Source organism: Oncorhynchus keta, chromosome 19 (assembly GCF_023373465.1).
Source record: "Oncorhynchus keta strain PuntledgeMale-10-30-2019 chromosome 19, Oket_V2, whole genome shotgun sequence".
Lineage (NCBI taxonomy): Eukaryota > Metazoa > Chordata > Actinopteri > Salmoniformes > Salmonidae > Oncorhynchus > Oncorhynchus keta.
In genome coordinates, this window is record NC_068439.1 from 18610313 (window position 1) to 18631591 (window position 21279).

General features: G+C 43.8%; 1 protein-coding gene across 2 annotated transcripts in view; it reads left to right on the forward strand.

Annotated features, from left to right (window-relative positions):
• Positions 1-21279, forward strand: part of LOC118370979 (electrogenic aspartate/glutamate antiporter SLC25A13, mitochondrial-like) — a 129616-nt gene that overhangs the window by 23369 nt on the left and 84968 nt on the right. For both annotated transcript variants that reach the window (XM_052469944.1, XM_052469945.1), the window contains exon 6: positions 10766-10912. In XM_052469944.1, the coding sequence (XP_052325904.1) occupies positions 10766-10912 (147 nt within the window). The remainder of the gene's footprint in view (positions 1-10765; positions 10913-21279) is intronic.

Here is a 21279-nt window from a genome sequence, read left to right on the forward strand (position 1 = left end):
ATTCTGTGCTTCCAACTTTGTGGCAACAGTTTGGGGAAGGCCCTTTCCTGTTTCAGCATGACAATGCCCCCGTGCATAAAGCAAGTTCCATAAAGAAGTTGTTTGTCGAGATCAGTGTGGAAGAACTTGATTGGCCTGCACAGAGCCCTGACTTCAACCCCATCGAACGAATTGGAACGCTGATTGCGAGCCAGGCCTAATCGCCCAACATCAGTGCCTGACCTCACAAATGTTCTTGTGCCTGAGTGGAAGCAAGTCCCCGCAGCAATGTTCCAACATCTAGTGGAAAGTCTTCAGAAGAGTGGAGGTTGGTATAACAGCAAAGTGGGGACCAACTCCATATTAATGCCCATGACTTTGGAATGAGATGTTCGGCGAGCATGTGTCCACATACTTTTGGTCATGTAGTGTATGTGTGTCTCTTTGTGATTTAAAGGCTATTTGTGTCTCTCTGTGTGATTTAAAGGCTATCTCTGCCTGTCTCTGTGATTTAAAGGCTATCTCTGCCTGTCTCAGTGTGATTTAAAGGCTATCTCTGCCTGTCTCTGTGTGATTTAAAGGCTATCTCTGCCTGTCTCTGTGTGATTTAAAGGCTATCTCTGCCTGTCTGTGTGATTTAAAGGCTATCTCTGCCTGTCTCTGTGTGATTTAAAGGCTATCTCTGCCTGTCTCTGTGTGATTTAAAGGCTATCTCTGCCTGTCTCTGTGTGATTTAAATGGTATCTATGCCTGTGTGATTTACAGTTTTTCTCAATAGCTTTGGCTCAATTCTCAAATGAGAATATATTTTTTCAAAGCAATAAGTTCAAATCTCTGAACAATTAGTATCTTGTTAACACCAGATTTGAATTTCTTATTAATTTAAGCAAATTACGTGTTTGGGCACGCGTGCAAAAGATTAAGTACAATTGTCTACAATTTGCACAATAACTACATGCACATGGCTGATCAAAACTGATGAGTTGATTCTCAGTGAAATTGTCATACTCTTCCACAACTTCTAAACATGATTTCACTGTGAACCATCACATGCAAAATGATCCATTCAATGATCAAAATCAGTCAGACATACATGTATATTCAATAAATATCAATGACATGGAATGTTTGTAAGGTCTGCTAAAATTGGCAAATTACCTGCCAGGTGACATAGTAATGAAAGAGGAATCACAATCTTACAAATCAACCAATCAAGTTTGGAAGCATATATATGGAGCTTGCACACAGCACAATCACTATCATGTGTGAACATGGAGGAACATCACAACTCTGAACAGTAGCTACATGCTCGTGGAAGAGAAATAAGAAGATGTGTAAGAATGCGTGGTGGTGGTGTTAGGGGAAGACATAAAAGAGAAAGAGGTAGAAGGCATAGAGTAAGAGTCCCTGTGGAAGAGGGACTCAATGGAAGAGGCTGGTCAGAGAGTACAGCCTAATGTCAACAGGTCCACAGTGTTATAAACCATGGTCTGACAATGGAAGAGGCTGGTCGGAGAGTACAGCCTAATGTAAACAGGTCCACAGTGTCATCAATTGTGCAAACATTCCGTAGGGAAAACAGGTAAATATGTACTTGTTATTTACTTTTGTTACAGCATCTCATTCAAAACAATACAGCAACTATTGTAAAGGTAAATGCAAGTCTGAAAATCACAATGTACTGTAAGATATGTATGCAGAATATATAGTAATACAGTAACACAGCACAATTTGAATACAATACACTATCTGTAACATGATCTCTTTGTGAATTCTACATGTCATATATAGGACTGCACAACGACCTCATGCTGATGGCAGAGCAGCTCTACATGTCATATATAGGACTGCACAACAACCTCATGTTGATGACAGAGCAGCTCTACATGTCATATATAGGACTGCACAACGACCTCATGTTGGTGGCAGAGCAGCTCTACATGTCATATATAGGACTGCACAACAACCTCATGTTGGTGACAGAGCAGCTCTACATGTCATATATAGGACTGCACAACAACCTCATGTTGGTGACAGAGCAGCTCTACATGTCATATATAGGACTGCACAACGACCTCATGTTGGTGACAGAGCAGCTCTACATGTCATATATAGGACTGCACAACGACCTCATGCTGATGACAGAGCAGCTCTACATGTCATATATAGGACTGCACAACGACCTCATGCTGATGACAGAGCAGCTCTACATGTCATATATAGGACTGCACAACGACCTCATGCTGATGACAGAGCAGCTCTACATGTCATATATAGGACTGCACAACGACCTCATGTTGGTGGCAGAGCAGCTCTACATGTCATATAAAGGACTGCACAACGACCTCATGTTGGTGGCAGAGCAGCTCTACATGTCATATATAGGACTGCACAATGACCTCATGCTGATGACAGAGCAGCTCTACATGTCATATATAGGACTGCACAACGACCTCATGCTGATGGCAGAGCAGCTCTACATGTCATATATAGGACTGCACAACGACCTCATGTTGGTGGCAGAGCAGCTCTACATGTCATATATAGGACTGCACAACAACCTCATGTTGGTGACAGAGCAGCTCTACATGTCATATATAGGACTGCACAACAACCTCATGTTGGTGACAGAGCAGCTCTACATGTCATATATAGGACTGCACAACAACCTCATGTTGATGACAGAGCAGTTCTACATGTCATATATAGGACTGCACAACGACCTCATGTTGATGACAGAGCAGCTCTACATGTCATATATAGGACTGCACAACAACCTCATGTTGATGACAGAGCAGTTCTACATGTCATATATAGGACTGCACAACGACCTCATGTTGGTGGCAGAGCAGCTCTACATGTCATATATAGGACTGCACAACAACCTCATGTTGGTGACAGAGCAGCTCTACATGTCATATATAGGACTGCACAACGACCTCATGTTGATGACAGAGCAGCTCTACATGTCATATATAGGACTGCACAACAACCTCATGTTGATGACAGAGCAGTTCTACATGTCATATATAGGACTGCACAACGACCTCATGTTGATGACAGAGCAGCTCTACATGTCATATATAGGACTGCACAACAACCTCATGTTGATGACAGAGCAGTTCTACATGTCATATATAGGACTGCACAACGACCTCATGTTGGTGGCAGAGCAGCTCTACATGTCATATATAGGACTGCACAACGACCTCATGTTGATGACAGAGCAGCTCTACATGTCATATATAGGACTGCACAATGACCTCATGTTGATGGCAGAGCAGCTCTACATGTCATATATAGGACTGCACAACAACCTCATGTTGGTGGCAGAGTAGCTCTACATGTCATATATAGGACTGCACAATGACCTCATGTTGATGGCAGAGCAGCTCTACATGTCATATATAGGACTGCACAACAACCTCATGTTGGTGGCAGAGCAGCTCTACATGTCATATATAGGACTGCACAACGACCTCATGTTGGTGGCAGAGCAGCTCTACATGTCATATATAGGACTGCACAACGACCTCATGTTGATGACAGAGCAGCTCTACATGTCATATATAGGACTGCACAATGACCTCATGCTGGTGGCAGAGCAGCTCTACATGTCATATATAGAAATGCACAACGACCTCATGTTGATGACAGAGCAGCTCTACATGTCATATATAGGACTGCACAACGACCTCATGTTGATGACAGAGCAGCTCTACATGTCATATATAGGACTGCACAACGACCTCATGTTGGTGGCAGAGCAGCTCTACATGTCATATATAGGACTGCACAACGACCTCATGTTGATGGCAGAGCAGCTCTACATGTCATATATAGGACTGCACAACGACCTCATGTTGGTGACAGAGCAGCTCTACATGTCATATATAGGAATGCACAACGACCTCATGTTGGTGGCAGAGCAGCTCTACATGTCATATATAGGACTGCACAACGACCTCGTGTTGATGACAGAGCAGCTCTACATGTCATATATAGAACTGCACAACGACCTCATGTTGATGACAGAGCAGCTCTACATGTCATATATAGGACTGCACAATGACCTCATGTTGATGACAGAGCAGCTCTACATGTCATATATAGGACTGCACAACGACCTCATGTTGGTGGCAGAGCAGCTCTACATGTCATATATAGGACTGCACAACGACCTCATGTTGATGGCAGAGCAGCTCTACATGTCATATATAGGACTGCACAACGACCTCATGTTGATGACAGAGCAGCTCTACATGTCATATATAGGACTGCACAACGACCTCATGTTGATGGCAGAGCAGCTCTAAATGTCATATATAGGACTGCACAACGACCTCATGTTGATGACAGAGCAGCTCTACATGTCATATATAGGACTGCACAACGACCTCATGTTGATGACAGAGCAGCTCTACATGTCATATATAGAACTGCACAACGACCTCATGTTGATGGCAGAGCAGCTCTACATGTCATATATAGGACTGCACAATGACCTCATGTTGATGACAGAGCAGCTCTACATGTCATATATAGGACTGCACAACGACCTCATGCTGGTAGCAGAGCAGCTCTACATGTCATATATAGGACTGCACAACGACCTCATGTTGATGGCAGAGCAGCTCTACATGTCATATATAGGACTGCACAACGACCTCATGCTGATGACAGAGCAGCTCTACATGTCATATATAGGACTGCACAACGACCTCATGCTGGTGGCAGAGCAGCACTACATGTCATATATAGGACTGCACAACGACCTCATGCTGATGACAGAGCAGCTCTACATGTCATATATAGGACTGCACAACGACCTCATGCTGATGACAGAGCAGCTCTACATGTCATATATAGGACTGCACAACGACCTCATGCTGATGACAGAGCAGCTCTACATGTCATATATAGGACTGCACAACGACCTCATGCTGATGACAGAGCAGCTCTACATGTCATATATAGGACTGCACAACGACCTCATGCTGATGACAGAGCAGCTCTACATGTCATATATAGGACTGCACAACGACCTCATGCTGATGACAGAGCAGCTCTACATGTCATATATAGGACTGCACAACGACCTCATGCTGATGACAGAGCAGCTCTACATGTCATATATAGGACTGCACAACGACCTCATGCTGATGACAGAGCAGCTCTACATGTCATATATAGGACTGCACAACGACCTCATGCTGATGACAGAGCAGCTCTACATGTCATATATAGGACTGCAGAACGACCTCATGCTGATGACAGAGCAGCTCTACATGTCATATATAGGACTGCACAACGACCTCATGTTGGTGGCAGAGCAGCTCTACATGTCATATAAAGGACTGCACAACGACCTCATGTTGGTGGCAGAGCAGCTCTACATGTCATATATAGGACTGCACAACGACCTCATGTTGATGACAGAGCAGCTCTACATGTCATATATAGGACTGCACAACGACCTCATGTTGGTGGCAGAGCAGCTCTACATGTCATATAAAGGACTGCACAACGACCTCATGTTGGTGGCAGAGCAGCTCTACATGTCATATATTGGACTGCATAACGACCTCATGTTGATGACAGAGCTGCTCTACATGTCATATATAGGACTGCACAACGACCTCATGTTGATGACAGAGCAGCTCTACATGTCATATATTGGACTGCATAACGACCTCATGTTGATGACAGAGCTGCTCTACATGTCATATATAGGACTGCACAACGACCTCATGCTGATGACAGAGCAGCTCTACATGTCATATATAGGACTGCACAACGACCTCATGTTGGTGGCAGAGCAGCTCTACATATCATATAAAGGACTGCACAACGACCTCATGTTGATGACAGAGCTGCTCTACATGTCATATATAGGACTGCACAACGACCTCATGTTGATGACAGAGCAGCTCTACATGTCATATATAGGACTGCACAACGACCTCATGTTGATGACAGAGCAGCTCTACATGTCATATATAGAACTGCACAACGACCTCATGCTGGTGGCAGAGCAGCTCTACATGTCATATATAGGACTGCACAACGACCTCATGCTGGTGGCAGAGCAGCAGTCAGCAGCCATCAGCAAGAACAAGACATTTGCCACATGGTCATAGTCAACAATTCCATCAGGCTAATAGAGATCCAAAGTGCAATCATAAATGACAACAATATCTTCGCAAACATCAGTTCTGTCAGTCAGCATTTCCACTATAGACAGAGTTTTGAAAAAAAATCAAATTTTACATTTACATTTAAGTCATTTAGCAGACGCTCTTATCCAGAGCGACTTACAAATTGGTGCATTCACCTTATGACATCCAGTGGAACAGCCACTTTACAATAGTGCATCTAAATCTTTTAGGGGGGGTGAGAAGGATTACTTATCCTATCCTAGGTATTCCTTAAAGAGGTGGGGTTTCAGGTGTCTCCGGAAGGTGGTGATTGACTCCGCTGTCCTGGCGTCGTGAGGGAGTTTGTTCCACCATTGGGGGGCCAGAGCAGCGAACAGTTTTGACTGGGCTGAGCAGGAACTGTACTTCCTCAGTGGTAGGGAGGCGAGCAGGCCAGAGGTGGATGAACGCAGTGCCCTTGTTTGGGTGTAGGGCCTGATCAGAGCCTGGAGGTACTGAGGTGCCGTTCCCCTCACAGCTCCGTAGGCAAGCACCATGGTCTTGTAGCGGATGCGAGCTTCAACTGGAAGCCAGTGGAGAGAGCGGAGGAGCGGGGTGACGTGAGAGAACTTGGGAAGGTTGAACACCAGACGGGCTGCGGCGTTCTGGATGAGTTGTAGGGGTTTAATGGCACAGGCAGGGAGCCCAGCCAACAGCGAGTTGCAGTAATCCAGACGGGAGATGACAAGTGCCTGGATTAGGACCTGCGCCGCTTCCTGTGTGAGGCAGGGTCGTACTCTGCGGATGTTGTAGAGCATGAACCTACAGGAACGGGCCACCGCCTTGATGTTAGTTGAGAACGACAGGGTGTTGTCCAGGATCACGCCAAGGTTCTTAGCGCTCTGGGAGGAGGACACAATGGAGTTGTCAAGCGTGATGGCGAGATCATGGAACGGGCAGTCCTTCCCTGGGAGGAAGAGCAGCTCCGTCTTGCCGTGGTTCAGCTTGAGGTGGTAATCCGTCATCCACACTGATATGTCTGCCAGACATGCAGAGATGCGATTCGCCACCTGGTCATCAGAAGGGGGAAAGGAGAAGATTAATTGTGTGTCGTCTGCATAGCAATGATAGGAGAGACCATGTGAGGTTATGACAGAGCCAAGTGACTTGGTGTATAGCGAGAATAGGAGAGGGCCTAGAACAGAGCCCTGGGGGACACCAGTGGTGAGAGCACGTGGTGAGGAGACAGATTCTCGCCACGCCACCTGGTAGGAGCGACCTGTCAGGTAGGACGCAATCCAAGCGTGGGCCGCGCCGGAGATGCCCAACTCGGAGAGGGTGGAGAGGAGGATCTGATGGTTCACAGTATCGAAGGCAGCCGATAGGTCTAGAAGGATGAGAGCAGAGGAGAGAGAGTTAGCTTTAGCAGTGCGGAGCGCTCCGTGATACAGAGAAGAGCAGTCTCAGTTGAATGACTAGTCTTGAAACCTGACTGATTTGGATCAAGAAGGTCATTCTGAGAGAGATAGCGGGAGAGCTGGCCAAGGACGGCACGTTCAAGAGTTTTGGAGAGAAAAGAAAGAAGGGATACTGGTCTGTAGTTGTTGACATCGGAGGGATCGAGTGTAGGTTTTTTCAGAAGGGGTGCAACTCTCGCTCTCTTGAAGACGGAAGGGACGTAGCCAGCGGTCAGGGATGAGTTGATGAGCGAGGTGAGGTAAGGGAGAAGGTCTCCGGAAATGGTCTGGAGAAGAGAGGAGGGGATAGGGTCAAGCTGGCAGGTTGTTGGGCGGCCGGCCGTCACAAGACGCGAGATTTCATCTGGAGAGAGAGGGGAGAAAGAGGTCAGAGCACAGGGTAGGGCAGTGTGAGCAGAACCAGCGGTGTCGTTTGACTTAGCAAACGAGGATCGGATGTCGTCGACCTTCTTTTCAAAATGGTTGACGAAGTCATCAAATGACTATGAAACAACTGTACAAGGTGCCATTTGAGAGGAATAGTGACAGAATGAAGAAGCTGCGGTACCAGTATGTTCAGGTAGGAGCTGTGGTACCAGTATGTCCAGGTAGGAGCTGTGGTACCAGTATGTCCAGGTAGGAGCTGTGGTACCAGTATGTCCAGGTAGGAGCTGTGGTACCAGTATGTCCAGGTAGGAGATGTGGTACCAGTATGTCCAGGTAGGAGCTGTGGTACCAGTATGTCTAGGTAGGAGCTGTGGTACCAGTATGTCCAGGTAGGAGATGTGGTACCAGTATGTCCAGGTAGGAGCTGTGGTACCAGTATGTCCAGGTAGGAGCTGTGGTACCAGTATGTCCAGGTAGGAGATGTGGTACCAGTATGTCCAGATAGGAGCTGTGGTACCAGTATGTCTAGGTAGGAGCTGTGGTACCAGTATGTCCAGGTAGGAGCTGTGCTACCAGTATGTCCATGTAGGAGCTGTGCTACCAGTATGTCCAGGTAGGAGCTGCGGTAGCAGTATGTCCAGGTAAACCATTGGTGTGCACATGGTGTATTGTACATGGAGTTTTACTGTCCTTCAGTGATACAGTATATACTTCCTGAAGTTGTAGATACCCATAAGAACAGAAAACATTTCTACATTTCTACTAAACTGTCAGATTCTAGAATAAGCTATGTAAAATAAACTTTATCTTCTGTTTCTGTGTTACTATATAGAAAATAATGGAGCTGGAAGGACATGAAATGACCCACATTCTTGTTTTTGTGGACGAGGCTGGGCTCAATCTGGCCAAAGGCAGGAGACGTGGCCGCAATCTCATTGGACACCGGGCCACAATTGGCACACCAGGCCAACGCGGGTGCAATATTAGAATGTGTGCTGCCATTTCTGAGAATGGTGCACACATATTTCACACATTGGGCCCTATAACATGACTGTCGCTGTGTGATTTAAAGGGTATCTATGCCTGTCTCTGTGTGATTTAATGGGCATCTGTGTGATTTAAAGCGTATCAGTGGGATTTAATGGGTATCTGTGTGATTTAAAGGGTATCTGTGTGATTTAATGGGTATCTATTTGATTTAAAGCATATATGTGGGATTTAATGGGTATCTGTGTGATTTAAAGGGTATCTGTGTGATTTAAAGGGTATCTGTGTGATTTAAAGGGTATCTGTCATTCACCAGGTTTCCATCTAACCTTTTTAATGCGAGTAAATAACGTTGGATAAAAAATGTAATGACAGGCCTCATGGAAACAGAACATTTTTCAGTAAAGTTTCCAAATACCAACAAAACTGTTATACAAGGTTGGATCTTTTTGTGTCTGTAAAATTAATTATGCGAGGAATGTCGGTGGAAATGCTTTTATGCTCAAATATTGATATAATAACAATGATATCAAAGTTAACTTGGAGTCACACGATGACATGTTGTGTGGTCCTCCCACTACGACTCGTCAGGAAAGCATGCAGTTTATTAGGCTACAGATGAAATAAGTTATGATGAACTTTACAGGGTGGTGAAAGTGCAAGGTGATGAGCTTGATGCTCCTTTCAATACATATCAAGGGTCTTATTCTGGTGACATGGTGATTGATGCTTTGCTATCGTTTGACAATTATAAATAATCTCGCTCTTTTGTCCATAATAATATTCTCATGTAGGCTACATGTGCGCTCTAGCCAAGCACACAGATAGAGCTGTTGGCTAGAGTACACGTGCCAATACCAGAATGGGCTCATTCTCTATATAACGCAGATTTCTTGTGAAAACCATCAGTAGAGTTGAAAAAGCAATGGAATCCGATTTAACTTGTATTTTTTATTTGGTACATGGGAATTTATCCGCAAAGGGCATTTTTATGTCACATGCAGCCTTTTATCTGAAACAAGTCAATTTGATGGAAACACATCTCTGGTTGGAAAATGCGTGTATTTTTTAAATGCGGATTTTAGACTATTCACATGAAAATCTGTCACCAATTGGATGGAAACTTATCTTATGGCTGTCTCTATGTGATGCCAAGGGTATCTATGACTGTCACTGTGTGATAGAAAGGGTCTATTTTTTTTATTTAAAAGGTATCTGTGTAATTTAAAGGGTATCTGTGTGATTTAAATGGTATTTTGAATTGAATTGACTTTATTTTGGGTAACAGACATATACAATAAAATGTTCAATGTGGATCCAGAGGATAGCACTTGAAAGTATTAATTAAAACGCTTGTTTCCACAGTGGTCCTCGATGGTAAAAACAATAACACATATAATGATTAAAAGGCAAGACAAAATTACAAACAACCATAAATATATTCATTTATATTGACACCCTAAAAGGTGGCACTATTCACTGCACTTCACCCTAACCTTAAAAATCAACCATATTCATTTCACGTTAAAACATTCTATTAATTGCACATTTGAATGATTTAAAAAGTATCTGTGTGATTTAAAGGGTATCTGTGTGATTTAAAGGCTATCTAAGAGTCATGAGGACGGATAAGTCAAATCCTCTGTGTGACCTCTACTATGTGGGTTAGGGCCTGTACATAGTGTTTGTGCCCGCATGTGTGTGTATCTGTCTCTATTTGTGTGTGTATCTGTCTATGTATGTGTGCTATGTGTGTGTATGCATCTGTCTCTGTGTGTTGTTAATCTGTGTGTGTGTGTTCCTCTGTCTCCTCCCCAGGAGATGCAGCTGGAGCATGCGCGGCAGGCCTTTGTTCAGAGGGACAAGGCCCACAGCGGCTCCATCTCCGCCCTGGACTTCAGGGACATCATGGTCACCATCCGGCCCCACATGCTCACACCCTTTGTGGAGGAGAGCCTGGTGGCGGTGGGTCTGGCTTCCTGGTTCTCTGCTTCTCCTCCCAACTCTCCCTCTATCCTTCTCCTAACATGACACAAAGACACAGCGTATGGAACCTCAAACCTCTCTGACAGCAAACCAGGCAGTTGAATATCTCTCTCTCACACCCATACAAACACACACACACACACACACACACTCACACATATCTGTTTTGGTGTCCTCATTTTTTCTCTCTATGTGAGGAAATAATTTTATCACAATTGTGGTATTACATGTATGAATGGTATGTTTGTGTGAGTAATTAAGTATGTACAGTACCAGTCAAAAGTTGTATTTATTTGTACTATTTTCTACATTGTAGAATAATAATGAAGACATCAAAACTATGAAATAAAACATATGGAATCATGTCGTAACCAAAATAGTGTTAAACAAATCCAAATATATTTTAGATTCTTCAAAGTAGCCACCCTTTGCCTTGATGACAGCTTTGCACACTCTTGGCATTCTCTCAACAAGCTTCACGAGGAGTGCTTTTCCAACAGTCTTGTAAAGACTTCCCACATTTGCTGAGCACTTTTTTGGCTGATTTTCCTTCACTCTGCGGTCCAACTCATCCCAAATTGGGTTGAGGTTGGTTGATTGTGGAGGCCAGGTCATCTGATGCAGCACTCCATCACTCTCCTTGGTCAAATAGCACAAATTACACAGTCTGGAGGTGTGTTGGGTCATTGTCCTATTGAAAAACAAATGTTAGACCCACTAAACGCAAACCAGATAGGATGGTGTGTCACTGCAGAATGGTGTGGTAGCCATGCTGGTTAAGTGTGCCTTGAATTCTAAATAAATCACAGACAGTGTAACCAGCAAAGCACCCCCACACCATCACACCTCCTCCTCCGTGTTTCACGGTAGGAACCACACATGCTGAGATCATCCGTTCACCTACTCTGCGTGTCACAAAGACACGGCGTATGGAACCAAACATCTCTAATTTGGACTCATGAGGTCTAATGTCCATTGTTCTTGTTTCTTGACCCAACCAAGTCTCTTCTTCTTATTGGTGTCCTTTAGAAGTGTTTTTTTTCATCAATTCGACCATGAAGGCTGTATTCACACAGTCTCCTCTGAACAGTTAATGTAGTGTAGATGTCTGTTACTTGAACTCTGTGAAGCATTTAATTGGCATGCAATCTGAGGCTGGTAACTCTAATGAACTTATCCTCTGCAGCAAAGGTAACTCTGGGTCTTCATTTCCTGTGTCGGTCCTCATTAAAGCCAGTTTCATCATAGCGCTTGATGGTTTTTGCGACTACACTTGAAACTTTCGAAGTTCTTGACATGTTCCGTATTGACTGATCTTCATGTCTTAAAGTAATGATGGACTGTCTTTCTCTTTGCTCATTTGAGCTGTTCTTGCCATAATATGTATTAAGAAGGAAAGAAATTCCACAAAGGAACTTTTAACAAGGCACTCCTGTTAATTGAAATGCATTCATGACTACCTCATGAAGCTGTTTGAGAGAATGCCAAGAGTGTGCAAAGCTGTCATCAAGGCAAAGGGTGGCTATTTTGAAGAATCTAAAACATGAAATATATTTGGATTTGTTTAACACTTTTTTGGTTACTACATGATTCCAAATGTGTTATTTCATAGTTTTGCTGTTTTCACTATTATTCTACAATGTAGAAAATAGTAAAATAAAGAAAACCCTTGAATGACTAGGTGTGTCCAAACTTCTGACTGGTACTGTATGTCTCACATGTCACTGGTTGTGTGTGTCTCCCTCCATGTCTAGCCTGTTTTATAAACACCTGGTGAACTCTGTCATTTTCCCCACAATGTTTACCTCATAATCCAGCCATCTCTTGGTCCATGTTAGTAAACATACACTCACTTCCATTACAGACTCATTAAACACAAGGCTGTATGTGGAACCAAACCTACACAACTCTATACACTCTACACACACTCTACACACAATCTACACACCACACACACTCTACACACACTCCACACTACACACACTACATACTCTATAAACTCTACACAAACGCTACTACACACAGTACATACTCTATAAACTCTACACACTACACACACGCTCTACACATTCTACATACTCTATCAACTCTACACACACTCTACAAAAACTCTACACACTACACACAGTACATAACTCTATAAACTCTACACACACTCTACATACTACACACACTACATACTCTATAAACTCTACACACACTCTACACACTACACACACTACATACTCTATCATCTCTACATGCACACTACACACACTACATACTCTATCAACTCTACACACACTCTACACACTACACACACTACACAATCTATAGACTCTACACACTCTCTACACACTACACACACTACATACTCTATCAACTCTACACACACTACATACGCTATAAATTCTACACACTACACACACTCTACACATTCTACACACACACACACACACTACACACTCTACACGCACACTACACACTCTACACACACTATACACTCTAAACACACACTACACACTCTAAACACACACTACACACTCTACACACTACACCCACTACACACACACTCTACACACAATCTATAGACTCTACACACACTACATACTCTATATACTCTACACACACTCTACACACACTATACACACTACACACACTCTACATGCACATTATACCCACCACACACACTCTACACACACTACACAATCTATAGACTCTACACACACACTACACACACAACATACTCTACACACTACACAATCTACACACTCTACACTCTACACACACTACACACTCTACATACACTCTACACACTCTACACTCTACACACACTCTACACACACTACACACTGTACATACACTACACACTCTACACACACTACACACACACACTACACACTACACACTCTACACTCTACACACACACTACACACACTACACACTCTACACACTACACCCACTACACACACTCTACACACAATCTATAGACTCTACACACACTACATACTCTATATACTCTACACACACTCTACATGCACACTATACCCACCACACACACTCTACACACACTACACAATCTATAGACTCTACACACATGACATACTCTACACACTACACACTACACACTCTACACTCTACACACACTCTACACACACTACACACTGTACATACACTACACACTCTACACACACTACACACACTACACACTCTACACACACTACACACTCTACACTCTACGCATACTACACACTCTACACACTACACTCTACACACTCTACACACTCTATACACACACTACACACTCTATACACACACTACACACTACACACACTACACACTCTACCAACACTACACACTCTACACTCTACGCATACTACACACTCTACACACTACACTCTACACACTCTATACACACACTACACACTCTATACACACACTACACACTCTACACACTACACACACTGCACACTCTACATACACTTACACACACTCTACACACACTACAACCACTCTACACACTACACACACTCTACACTCTACACACACTCTACACACTCTACACACAAACTACACACACACTACAAACTCTACACACACACTACACACTCTACACCCACTACACACACTACACACTCTACAATCTACACACACTCTACACACTCTACATACTCTACAAACTCTACACACACTACATACTCTACACACTCTACACACACTACACACGCTACACACTCTACACACACACTACACACTTTACACACAATATACACACACTACACACTCTACACCCACTATGCACGCTACACACACTACACACTCTATACACACACTACACACTACACACACTACACACTCTACACACTACACACTCTACATACACTACACACACTCTACACACACTACACCCACTCTACACACTCTACACTCTACACCCACTCTACACACTACACACTCTACACTCTACACACACTCTACACTCTACACACACACTACACACTCTACACACAAACTACACACACACTACACACTCTACACTCTACACACACTCTACACCCACTACACACACTACACACTCTACACTCTACACACACTCTACACTCTACACATACACTACACATTCTACACACAAACTACACACACACTACAAACTCTACACACACACTACACACTCTACACTCTACACACACTACACACACTACACACTCTACACTCTACACACACTCTACACACACTACACATTCTACATACACTCTACACACACTACACACTCTATACACACTCTACACACACTACACACTCTACACCCATTATACACTATACACACACTACACACTCTACAGACACTACACACTCTTCGCGCACTCTACACACACGACAAAATGTATACACACACAACACATTCTACAGACTCTACACACACTCTCTCCCTCTAATCTCACACATACAGTTGAAGTCGGAAGTTTACATACACCTTAGCCAAATACATTTAAACTCAGTTTTTCACAATTCAAATAAAAAAAATCCAAATCAAATCAAATGTATTTGTCACATACACATGGTTAGCAGATGTTAATGCGAGTGTAGCGCAATGCTTGTGTTTCTAGTTCCGACAATGCAGTAATAACCAACGAGTAACCTAACCTAACAATTCCAAAACTACTACCTTTACAAGTGTAAAGGGATAAAGAATATGTACATAAAGATATATGAATGAGTGATGGTACAGAACGGCATGGTATCGAGTACAGTATATACAGTGGGGCAAAAAAGTATTTAGTCAGCCACCAATTGTGCAAGTTCTCCCATTTAAAAAGATGAGAGAGGCCTGTAATTTTCATCATAGCTACACTTCAACTATGACAGAAAAAATGAGGAAGAAAAAAAAATCTAGAAAATCACATTGTAGGATCCAAATTATGGTGGAAAATAAGTATTTGGTCACCTCCAAACAAGCAAGATTTCTGGCTCTCACAGACCTGTAACTTCTTCTTTAAGAGGCTCCACTGTCCCTCTCGTTACCTGTATTAATGGCACCTGTTTGAACTTGTTATCAGTATAAAAGACACTTGTCCACAACCTCAAACAGTCACACTCCAAACTCCACTATGGCCAAGACCAAAGAGCTGTCAAAGGACACCAGAAACAAAATTGTAGACCTGCACCAGGCTGGCAAGACTGAATCTGCAATAGGTAAGCAGCTTGGTTTGAAGAAATCAACTGTGGGAGCAATTATTAGGAAATGGAAGACATACAAGACCACTGATAATCTCCCTCGATCTGGGGCTCCACGCAAAATCTCACACCGTGGGGTCAAAATCATCACAAGAACGGTGAGCAAAAATCCCAGAACCATACGGGGGGACCTAGTGAATGACCTGCAGAGAGCTGGGACCAAAGTAACAAAGCCTACCATCAGTAACACACTATGCCGCCAGGGACTCAAATCCTGCAGTGCCAAACGTGTCCCCTTGCTTAAGCCAGTACATGTCCAGGCACGTCTGAAGTTTGCTAGAGAGCATTTGGATGATCCAGAAGAAGATTGGGAGAATGTCATATGGTCAGATGAAACCAAAATATAACTTTTTGGTAAAAACTCAACTCGTGTTTGGAGGACAAAGAATGCTGAGTTGCACCCAAAGAACACCATACCTACTGTGAAGCATGGGGGTGGAAACATCATGCTTTGGGGCTGTTTTTCTGCAAAGGGACCAGGACAACTGATCCGTGTAAAGGAAAGAATGAATGGGACCATGTATCGTGAGATTTTGAGTGATAACCTCTTTCCATCAGCAAGGGCATTGAAGATGAAACGTGGCTGGGTCTTTCAGCATGACAATGATCCCAAACACACCGCCCGGGCAACGAAGGAGTGGGTTCGTAAGAGGCATTTCAAGGTCCTGGAGTGGCCTAGCCAGTCTCCAGATCTCAACCCCATAGAAAATCTTTGGAGGGAGTTGAAAGTCCGTGTTGCCCAGCAACAGCCCCAAAACATCAATGCAGATCTGCATGGAGGAATGGGCCAAAATACCAGCAACAGTGTGTGAAAACCTTGTGAAGACTTACAGAAAACGTTTGACCTCTGTCATTGCCAACAAAGGGTATATAACAAATTATTGAGATAAACTTTTGTTATTGACCAAATACTTATTTGCCACCATAATTTGCAAATAAATTCATTAAAAATCCTACAATGTGATTTTCTGGATTTTTTTCTCATTTTGTCTGTCATAGTTGAAGTGTACCTATGATGAAAATTACAGGCCTCTCTCATGTTTTTAAGTGGGAGAACTTACACAATTGGTGACTGACTAAATACTTTTTTGCCCCACAGTACATATGAGATGAGTAATGTAGGGTATGTAAACAAAGTGGCATAGTTTAAAGTGGCTAGTGATACATGTATTACATAAAGATGCAGTAGATGATATAGAGTACAGTATATACATATACATATGAGATGAGTAATGTAGGGTATGTAAACATTATATTAAGTAGCATTGTTTAAAGTGGCGAGTGATATATTTTCCATCAATTTCCATCAATTCCCATTATTAAAGTGGCTGGAGTTGAGTCAGTGTGTTGGCAGCAGCCACTCAATGTTAGTGGTGGCTGTTTAACAGTCTGATGGCCTTGAGATAGAAGCTGTTTTTCAGACTCTCGGTCCCTGCTTTGATGCACTTGTACTGACCTCGCCTTTTGGATGATAGCGGGGTGAACAGGCAGTGGCTCGGGTGGTTGTTGTCCTTGATGATCTTTATGGCCTTCCTGTGACATCGGGTGGTGTAGGTGTCCTGGAGGGCAGGGCTGGTAGTCAGGTAGTTTGCCCCCGGTGATGCGTTGTGCAGACCACACTACCCTCTGGAGAGCCTTACGGTTGTGGGCGGAGCAGTTGCCGTACCAGGCGGTGATACAGCCCGACAGGATGCTCTCGATTGTGCATCTGTAGAAGTTTGTGAGTGCTTTTGGTGACAAGCCAAATTTCTTCAGCCTCCTGAGGTTGAAGAGGCGCTGCTGCACCTTCTTCACAACGCTGTCTGTGTGGGTGGACCAATTCAGTTTGTCTGTGATGTGTACGCCGAGGAACTTAAAACTTACTACCCTCTCCACTACTGTCCCATCGATGTGCTCCCTCTGCTGTTTCCTGAAGTCCACAATCATCTCCTTAGTTTTGTTGACGTTGAGTGTGAGGTTATTTTCCTGACACCACACTCCGAGGGCCCTCACCTCCTCCCTGTAGGCCGTCTCGTCGTTGTTGGTAATCAAGCCTACCACTGTAGTGTCGTCCGCAAACTTGATGATTGAGTTGGAGGCGTGCATGGCCACGCAGTCGTGGGTGAACAGGGAGAACAGGAGAGGGCTCAGAACGCACCCTTGTGGGGCCCCAGTGTTGAGGATCAGCGGGGTGGAGATGTTGTTACCTACCCTCACCACCTGGGGGCGGCCCGTCAGGAAGTCCAGTACCCAGTTGCACAGGGCGGGGTCGAGACCCAGGGTCTCGAGCTTGATGACGAGCTTGGAGGGCACTATGGTGTTAAGTGCTGAGCTGTAGTCGATGAACAGCAGTCTCACATAGGTATATATTCCTCTTGTCCAGATGGGTTAGGGCAGTGTGCAGTGTGGTTGAGATTGCATCGTCTGTGGACCTATTTGGGCGGTAAGCAAATTGGAGTGGGTCTAGGGTGTCAGGTAGGGTGGAGGTGATATGGTCCTTGACTAGTCTCTCAAAGCACTTCATGATGACGGAAGTGAGTGCTACGGTAGTCGTTTAGCTCAGTTACCTTAGCTTTCTTGGGAACAGGGACAATGGTGGCCCTCTTGAAGCATGTGGGAACAGCAGCCTGGGATAAGGATTGATTGAATATGTCCGTAAACACGCCTGCCAGCTGGTCTGCGCATACTCTGAGGACGCGGCTGGGGATGCCGTCTGGGCCTGCAGCCTTGCGAGGGTTAACACGTTTAAATGTTTTACTCACGTCGGCTGCAGTGAAGGAGAGTCCGCATGTTTTGGTTGCGGGCCGTGTCAGTGCCACTGTATTGTCCTCAAACTGGGCAAAAAAGTTATTTAATCTGCCAGGGAGCAAGACATCCTGGTCCGTGACGGGGCTGGTTTTCTTTTTGTAATCCGTGATTGACTGTAGACCCTGCCACATACCTCTTGTGTCTGAGCCGTTGAATTGCGGCTCTACTTTGTCTCTATACTGACGCTTAGCTTGTTTGATTCCTGACATTTAATCCTAGTAAAAATGCCCTGTCTTAGGTCATTTAGGATCACCACTTTATTTTAAGAATGTGAAATGTCAGAATAATAGTAGAGAGATGTATTTATTTCAGCATTTATTCCTTTCATCACATTCCCAGTGGGTCAGAAGTTTACATACAATCAATTAGTATTTGGTAGCATTGCCTTTAAATTGTTTAATTTGGGTCACATGTTTTGGGTAGCCTTCCACAAGCTTACCACAATAAGTTGGGTGAATTCTGGCCCATTCCTCCTAACAGAGCTGGTGTAACTGAGTCAGGTTTGTAGGCCTCCTTGCTCGCACACACCTTTTCAGTTCTGCCAACAAATTTTCTATAGGATTAAGGTCAGGGCTTTGTGATGGCCACTTCAATTCCTTGACTTTGTTGTCCTTAAGCCATTTTACCACAACTTTGTCAGTATGCTTGGGGTCATTGTCCATTTGGAAGACCCATTTGCGACCAAGCTTTAATTTCCTGACTGATGTCTTGAGATGTTGCTTCAATATATCCACGTAATTTTCCTTCCTCATGATGCCATTTATTTTGTGAAGTGCACCAGTCCCTCCTGCAGCAAAGCACCCCCACAACATGATGCTGCCACCCCCGTGCTTCACGGTTGGGATGGTGTTCTTCGGCTTGCAAGCCTCCCCTTTTTCCTCCAAACATAATGATGATCATTATGGCCAAACAGTTCTATTTTTGTTTCATCAGACCAGAGGACATTTCTCCAAAAAGTACTATCTTTGTCCCCATGTCCCCATGTGCAGTTGCAAGTGGCTTCTTCCTTGCTGAGTGGCCTTTCAGGTTATGTCGATATAGGACTCGTTTGACTGTGGATATAGATACTTTTGTACCTGTTTCCTCCAGCATCTTCACAAGGTCCTTTGCTGTTGTTCTGGGATTGATTTGCACTTTTCATACGTTAATCTCTAGGAGACAGAACGCGTCTCCGGCTGCGTGGTCCCATGGTGTTTATACTTGCGTACTATCGTAAAGAGGCACTGAGTTTGAAGATAGGCCTTGAAATAGATCCACAGGTACACCTCCAATTGACTCAAATGATGTCAATTAGCTTATCAGAAGCTTCTAAAGCCATGACATAATTTTCTGGAATTTTCCATGCTGTTTAAAGGCTTAAAGGCAAAGTCATTTTAGTGTTTGTAAACTTCTGACCCACTGAAATTGTGATACAGTGAATTATAAGTTAAATAATCTGTATGTAACAATCTGTAACAGTTGTTGGAAAAATGACTTGTGTCATGGACAAAGTAGATGTCCGAACCGACTTGCCAAACTACAGTTTGTTAACAAAAAATTTGTGGAGTGGTTGATAAAACGAGTTTTAATAACTCCAACCAAAGTGTATGTAAACTTCCAACTTCAACAGTACCTAAAAATGATAAATGATAAATAGAACGCTCCGTTTGCCCAAATATGTTCTCTTCTCTCCCTTTGTGCCCCGCTACATGGCAAGGGTGTAGATGTCATGGCTAGGGTGTAAATGTCATTGCTAGGGTGTAAATGTCATGGCTATGGTGTAGATGTCATGGCTAGGGTGTAGATGTCATGTCTAGGGTGTAAATGTCATGGCTAGGGTGTAGATGTCACGGATAGGGTGTACATGTCATGGCTAGGGTGTAGATGTCATGGCTAGGGTGTAAATGTCATGGCTAGGGTGTAAATGTCATGGCTAGGGTGTAAATGTCATGGCTAGGGTGTAGATGTCATGGCTAGGGTGTAGATGTCATGGCTAGGGTGTAAATGTCATTGCTAGGGTGTAAATGTCATGGCTCGGGTGTAAATGTCATGGTTAGGGTGTAAATGTCATTGCTAGGGTGTAAATGTCATGGCTATGGTGTAGATGTCATGGCTTGGGTGTAGATGTCATGGCTAGGGTGTAAATGTCATGGCTAGGGTGTAAATGTCATGGCTAGGGTGTAAATGTCATGGCTAGGGTGTAAATGTCATGGCTAGGGTGTAAATGTCATGGCTAGGGTGTAGATGTCATGGCGAGGGTGTAGATGTCATGGCTAGGGTGTAAATGTCATTGCCAGGGTGTACATGTCATGGCTAGGGTGTAAATGTCATTGCTAGGGTGTAAATGTCATGGCTATGGTGTAAAT